General features: G+C 44.8%; 1 protein-coding gene across 1 annotated transcript; it reads right to left on the bottom strand.

Moving 5' to 3' along the window:
* Positions 1–6: 6 nt before the first annotated feature.
* Positions 7–6,461, bottom strand: ZNF367 (zinc finger protein 367). Its single transcript, XM_010726635.3, has 5 exons — positions 5,693–6,461; positions 4,975–5,125; positions 3,416–3,535; positions 2,861–2,999; positions 7–2,272 (listed from the first exon to the last, which is right to left on the bottom strand). The coding sequence occupies exons 1-5, from the start codon at positions 6,041–6,043 to the stop codon at positions 2,035–2,037; spliced, it is 999 nt and encodes a 332-aa protein (XP_010724937.1). The 5' UTR covers positions 6,044–6,461; the 3' UTR covers positions 7–2,034.
* Between the last annotated feature and the right edge of the window lie 452 nt (positions 6,462–6,913).

Here is a 6,913-nt window from a genome sequence, read left to right as displayed (position 1 = left end):
AAAAAAAAAGTATTTTTTGAAGTTCTGACTTCATTCTGCAACTGGCTGGCAGTCACAACAATTGTATGTCCTACAAAATACTTACTCAGAAGCAATTCTGAGTTACAAATCAGTAAAAACAGATTCATGCTGAGGTCTCATTTGGGATCAGGCTCTTTGCAAACTGAACAGTTAATATCATATTATTTGAAGAATTAAAAATCTGTACCCTGAGTTACCCAATTTACATAGGCTCAGGCACCAGGAATGAGTATGAACAGTTACATATTTTTAAGCTCAAAAGACTTAAATGAGCCTGATGACAGCTGAGTTTAGGAATTGAAAACATAAGTTAAACCATATAACTAGTACAAAACAAATTACATTCCATATGCTCTTTTTTCTTTAAATATCCAATGACTTTAAGTCAAGTGAATCAAGTCATAATGATAAACAAACTAGTTTAATAGGATTTTCTACCACAAGAGATTAACAAAGACCATAATTAAACAGTCACAGTTTTCTGATGTAAAAAGAAACTCCTGTTGTGGAAAATCAGTAGGCATCTAGTCAATTTGTTTCTAGTGCTTGGTAAAATTTTCCTCTTCTTTAAACAAGAAGGAAAGTGGCTTCCCTTCTCATCTGAATTTTCTGACCTTCAGAGGGAGGGGAGAGTTAAGATCAAGCAGGACGGTAAATGTTTAATATCCCCTAAAGCAGTCGCTCAACTGCAAAAAAGAAAAAATAAGTTCACTTTCAAAACAACTGTTAGCATATCATGATTCTCCGGTTGTCTTCCAAGCAAAATACAGAAAAAGATTTCCATGACACAATGGTATTCCCAAGTATACAACATTCAACAAGTAACAAAATATTTCACTATACATTTTATATCAGCGTTTGAGTTTACTAAGCAGCGTTCCGTAACTTCATTTATTTGGGAAATACATTAAATCACACTGTTAACACACTTGTAACTATCTTTGGAAGCCTATTTTCTAGTTGTATAGTGAGTATTTTTCTGCAGTGTTGCAGAAACTGATAGCTGTGCTAAAGTTAGTGAACACAAAATTGGCATGTTATCCTTAAGTAAAGCAATAAGGTGGCTTTATGCACAAAAGTACAGGGGCTTCTATGTGCTAATAAACATTTAAAAGCAAGACTTTAAAACTTAGTGTTTGCTAATCAGAGATCTAAAATAGTTTACTACAACCACAACACCCTGTAAATACCCCCTTATTAACAAAAACAAGTGCCAAATCATTACAGGGTCCAAAGACATCTGAAAAAATATCACCAATTCTTTACCTTTATCTAGAATTTGCAAGACTAATCATTTTCAGATAAAATCAACAATGTGCAAAAGTTCCTAATATCGTGGGTTAGGAATAACAAGTGCTACCAAGAGATTCTGCTGAGATCAAATCAGAAAATGTAAAATAACAAAGTCAAGCCTCATACCTTGAGCAGTCACAGTGAAGACTGTGACTACAGTTTATCTGCATGAAGCAGTTTCTTCCCCTCCACAAGTTGCAATAAGTAAGCTTTGCCTTCTACCTCAGTGACACAAGGTAAAAAAAAACAAAAATGCACTGACATTAGAAAAATATTTTTCATTGGTGCTTACAGTATCTTCAGACCTATCATTTAATATAAATTTGCTTAAATAGTTCAGATAAATACTTTTCTTTTTGTCAGCCTTCTTTGGCCACATGTACCATAACGTCCTGCTGATCATAAACGCTGTTCAGAAAGTGCTTCCTGTGAAAACTGCTTCAAATGAGTTAACCTTGCAAAAATCTAGCTTCCCATATGAACTTTAACCCTGCCTTATGCAGTCCCCTATTTACACAAAATACTTAAACTTTACAGCTATCTTTAACCTTTCAAAAAGTGCAATTCTCCTACCCCATGTCATGGAGCAACAACATTCTTCATAAATTCTACATAATAGCAGCCTATATCAAGCAAATAAGGTGCTTAGCTTACGTCCAGGATCTAACTGGTTAAGTGCCACCAGGAAATACATTTTGTATAGGCAAATTCCATACGTATCTATTGTCGCAGCGGTGCCACAGCTAGGTTTGCAAGCTCAATTAGAGCCAAAGCGCCATGCATTCGTTCATGCTGTTCCTGGAGGCGGCGGCGAGCAGCTGAGTGAGCACTGTTTTTGTCTTCATCATCTTCTTCATCAGACTGAAGATATTCCACTGGGTCCTGCTGTTCCTGATCAGTCTTCTGGATTGTTTTACTTTTCAAAGCAGGAGCACGCTGTTCTCTAGTCTCCCAGTACCTAAAAGTGAAACATGAGGAATGCTTTTTAAAATATGTTTAGCACATGCAACAACTATTCAAAACAGGCAAAACACTTTATTTTTTTTACCTTGTATATGACCAAGCATTACATTTAGTTTTATCTTTCAGCTCTTATAATGGTAGTATTCAAGCTGTCAGAAACCTTTATTAGACATTTTAAATGTGAAGTACCCAAGCAACATCTGCGATATATCATGCTGTCACCTGGTATCCTCAGCAGACTATTCATGCATACCCTATTCTTGATTCTCATATAAATGCAAATTCAGTAGGAAAACTATAGCCACTAACTAGCAAGATATTAGCATGTGTTCAAGCAAAGAAACAATGAAGCAGAGAAAAAACAAAAGTCTCATGAGGAATCTTGCCTTAAACTAGATTTCGTGAGTCTTAGAGGCAAGGCTGGACTGAATAACACTAGAGGCATACCACTTCTGGTTTGTTCTTTGCTAGTTGGTTTTTCGGGAGGGTTTTTTTATGCATGTGTGTTTGGGTTGGTTTTTTTTTGCCCCTAAGAACAGAGTGCTTTCTCAAGCCACTTTTATGGCTGTCTAAAGAAACTTACTTTGCTAGCCATTCAGCCACAGCTTTATTGTCAGCCGTCTGTTTTTTATTCAGTCTGTCAGTGAGCTCTTCCCTCTTCAGCCGGGCATACGGATGTTTGGGGCAGTGGCGGTTTGCATGTGTGAATCGGCTCAAACAGCCTTAAAAAACACAGAATGACAATGAAAAACACTTTACAGAAAGCAGTCAACCACCATATAAGCATAGTATCTATACAATACAGATGCTGCTCAATCCAGCCTTCTTCACTATACTAAAAGCGAGGTTTAGAAAACAGCAACTTTTATATGCAAGAGTCATAACACGCCCAATCATTTCATATTTTATTATCTTACCAACTGACAACAGTACTGGCAACTTATATAACAATACAGGCAATTTTTAGATACAAGTTTGCATCATTATGCAGATTATTCTAGCTCCTCTCTTCCCTAGAATCTCCTCCAAAGTTAAGATCCAAGGCTTTGACAGATTGCTGCAATATGAATACACATACATTCTTAGTGTTAGATGGCCCTCGATTCTGAAAGCCACAAGTTATTATTTGATGGCTCACCATTCTCTGAGCAGACAAAAGGTTTCTCCCCTGTGTGGAGACGCTGGTGAGTTTTGAGCTGCCCACTCTGAACAAAAGCTTTCCCGCAATCTGGATAGTCACACAAATAAGGTCTTTCACCTTAAAAATAACAACAGAGCAGATTTGTGAAAGCTGAATAAAAAAGTGGAGACAAGCTGAATAGAAAAGCAGAGTACAATGATCACCTTCAGCTTGAGGTTTATACATGCAAACTCTCCATTAACACACTCAGACACTAGCGTGTACTCAAAAAGCCTCAGTGTACCAGACAGCAGAGCTCAGCTTTTCCTCCAGATATTCAGTGTTGCTGGATAATACCTTTTCCCCCAACCCCAAGGGAAACCCTGAAATGACTTCTTGTGTTGGTTTTTTCATTCGTTTGTTTTTAACTTAAGCTTCTTAGCAACATTACATAAGCTTTGTCCTGTGAAAATATGTGCCTACAGAGCGAGAAACATAAAAAGTAAAACCGGTAAATAGATAAGAAATGCAACTCAAGTTGTAACCACAGATGTATTATCATTAATATGGACTTAACTAGAGTAAAGTAATGGAGGTTAAGAATATAGCAATGTAAGAAGTTGCAGAAGTATCTTACAATTGAGTTTAAGTAGACTGCTTGAAAAAAGTTTTAATGGCAAAGCAAAGGTAACATGAAAAACTTAATCCAGCTATGGAAGTTTTCAACCATCTATTAAAAATGACTTCTCCATGCAAACTGCAATGAAAAGAACTGAGATAAATAACAGGCATCTTCTTTCTGCCTGAAAAGAATCCAACTGCATTCTACTATGCAAAGAAGCCCCATGCCGGCACTGCTCAGAAAGGATGACAAAACAAAGGTAACAATGACTTACTAAGTCAAAAGAGTAACACCAGGGTAAGTACTTACTAGATGTAAAAACATTTCTCTTTTGCTTCTAGTTTGTCTGGGTAATGAATGAGTTGATACTGGATCTTGATTTAATCATGTTACCTCTAGAACCTCTCTGTATGCACAGATCTGTAAATTAACAGTGATTATCTGTGCTCCAGAAAGTGAATTTGAAATAAGTAGATGCTAGGAGAGACAACTGTAGAGCTCATTTTTCCTCAGTCTTAAGCTACGCAGTACTACAGTGTAAAAGTTACTAGCCATTTTTAAATAATTCCTCCTCTTCCACTTCAGATGATCACTATTTGAAAAGCGCACAAACAAGAAGAAAACAAAAGTCTCAGCGGAGGGAATAAGACTAAAATAAATCCTACCAAGAACAGCACGCCAAGCTTAAGAAGCGTTCTCCCTCTAAGAGAATCTGTGAAAGGAGGAGATAAAGAACTCACAATACGTGCTTCCAGTGCTATAGCCAAACTGCCGTAATATCACCTATCACAAAGGAAGGCTGTAAAGACCTTTCCCTTGCTTGCACGAACAAGCATGGGAGAGAAGCATGACTGGTTTAACCGTTACACTCGCAAGCTGATGACTGAGATGTTTATTTTTTCCTCCTCAGCTTCTTGATCACATGCCCATATCACCTGTTCACCTCCTCACTTACCGGTGTGTGTGCGTTTGTGTGCCTGCAGCGACTTTTCTCTTGGAAACACCCTGTTGCAGATGTTACAACGGATCCTGCTAGAGGAGTGCTCTCCTTCATTTATCAGCTCACGTACTGTGTCTGCTCTTGGCCGGCCACGCCGTAAGCCATCCTGTGAGGAGAGAAGCAGGATGTTGAAGGACTGCGCTTCACCAAAAGCCAGAAACAAAGCTAAACGAGAAGCCACCTTCACAAACAGCACCTTTCCTACAACTATCTTAAGTCAGTGACATTGGGTAACTTAGGGATGTTGGAGTTCCAACAGTTTAGCTCTTAGTCAAGCTCTATAAAAAATCCCATGAGGTGCCCCCATCCCTAAGAACTCCTCTGTCCTCAGCAGAGTGATCCACAGGAGACGAGCACGGAAAAGCAAGGCTCCACCACCCACGGCAGCGGGCAGGGAAGACAGAGTCACTGTGGCGGCAGCTCCCGCAGCGCGCGACACCGCGGCCGTTACTCCTGTCGGCACGACTGTTTGGGACAGCCCTGCTGGGAGACGGCCCGATGGCCCCGCCTCCACGGGTGGTGGCCCCGCAGCGCGCGCGATACTGGAGGAAGTGATCTCATTTTAAATCTCCGGTAGGAGGCGAGGCGGGGGAGGGGTGGCGGCTCGGGACACCCTTTAATTCCGCTGGCACCCTCCCGCCGCCCGCGTCCTCTCCGTTGTCGCGGTCCTTACCTTCAGGTGCTGGTGCCGTCCACCGTCGCTCGGGCTGCTAGACTCTTCATCGTCCCGGGTGGGATCCCCTGCCACCGCACCGCGGGGCTGCTGGACGGACGAAGGGACGGGGGCGGCGGCGGGCCCGCCGGGGCTAAGAGTGACGTTGTGCGCATTCTCGCCCCAGCGCCACGGGTATACCATGAAGTCGCTGAAGCCGGGGCTAGTGGGAACGGGCGGAGCGGACGCTGGCTCTTCACCGTCCCGCCGCGGGGACGGCTTGATTGGAGTGGTCTTGATCACTGACACCAGGACACGCTTAGGCGAGTCCTGGCAAAAGACCACTGGAGGGCCCAGCGGCCGCTCCGACATGGCCGCACTGGCTGCTGCGGGAAAGGGACCAAGGGTGCGGGGAGCACTGCTCACCCGCGCCGGAGGGACGGGTGGACAGACACGGAGTTCTCTGCTTGGTACCGCCCGGCAGCGCCTCAGTAGCTCATCGCCAGCTCTCGGCACCTTCTCCCTTTCCGCGGCCACCCCCGAGCAGACCCGCGCAGTCAGCGGCGGCCCCCAGCCATCGCGAAAGCCACGGAACCCCCGCACCTTTCCGAAGCGGCGCCGACCCCAACGTCAGCTCGGTCTCAGCGACGCGCAAAGAGGTACCGCTGTCTCCAACGCCGCGATCCCTCCACGCCCGCACTGAGCCCGGGATTTTCCCGCGTTACGTTTCGCGCCTGGGCGTAGCCAATCACCGAGCCCTGCTCTGGCGTCACGGAGCGGCAGCTCGCACCAGCCAATTGCACTACGAGAAGCTGGACGACCCGCCTCTTGAAGGCGGGGCCCAGGCGGGACTCTGCCTCTCCTCTGTAGCCCCATTGGGCCGGCGCCCGGCCCACCGGCAGAATTCGAAACTGAGTGGGCTCTGAGGCTGCGGGTCCGCCCCGCCGCGCCGCGCCGCACTTAACTCCCTCGCTGATTGGCCCGCCGCGAGAGAGTGGGTGGGACGAGGAGAAGGTGTGGCCAATCGCCCTCTTCAGTTTGGCGCGCGCTGTTGTTGTTGAGCTACTCGGGCCAATGGTAGCGCCGCAGCGTGCGCGCCGTTTAAAGGGACCGCCTCGCGCGGGAAGGGTGGTGCCCGTGGGGCCGGGCAAGCAGGCGAGTGCTCTGTGGAAAGCGACCGTTATGGCGGTTGGGGCGCACGCTGGCCTTTGAGGAGTGCCAGGAGGTCCCCAAGGGTGTTTT

Source organism: Meleagris gallopavo, unplaced genomic scaffold, assembly GCF_000146605.3.
Source record: "Meleagris gallopavo isolate NT-WF06-2002-E0010 breed Aviagen turkey brand Nicholas breeding stock unplaced genomic scaffold, Turkey_5.1 ChrUn_random_7180001846572, whole genome shotgun sequence".
Lineage (NCBI taxonomy): Eukaryota > Metazoa > Chordata > Aves > Galliformes > Phasianidae > Meleagris > Meleagris gallopavo.
Note: the sequence above shows the minus strand (reverse complement) of the source record. Positions and strands in the feature narration are given on the sequence as shown.

What these genes read in the sequence shown, in the direction of transcription:
- ZNF367 (XM_010726635.3), bottom strand. Translation starts at nt 6,043, where the DNA reads ATGTCGGAGCGGCCGCTGGGCCCTCCAGTGGTCTTTTGCCAGGACTCG. An exon ending in TTTTGTCTGCTCAGAGAATG is followed by an intron (nt 3,000 to 3,415) that starts GTGAGCCATCAA and finishes GTGTTTTTTAAG; the next exon opens with GCTGTTTGAGCCGATTCACA. An exon ending in GTGGCTGAATGGCTAGCAAA is followed by an intron (nt 2,273 to 2,860) that starts GTAAGTTTCTTT and finishes TTTCACTTTTAG; the next exon opens with GTACTGGGAGACTAGAGAAC.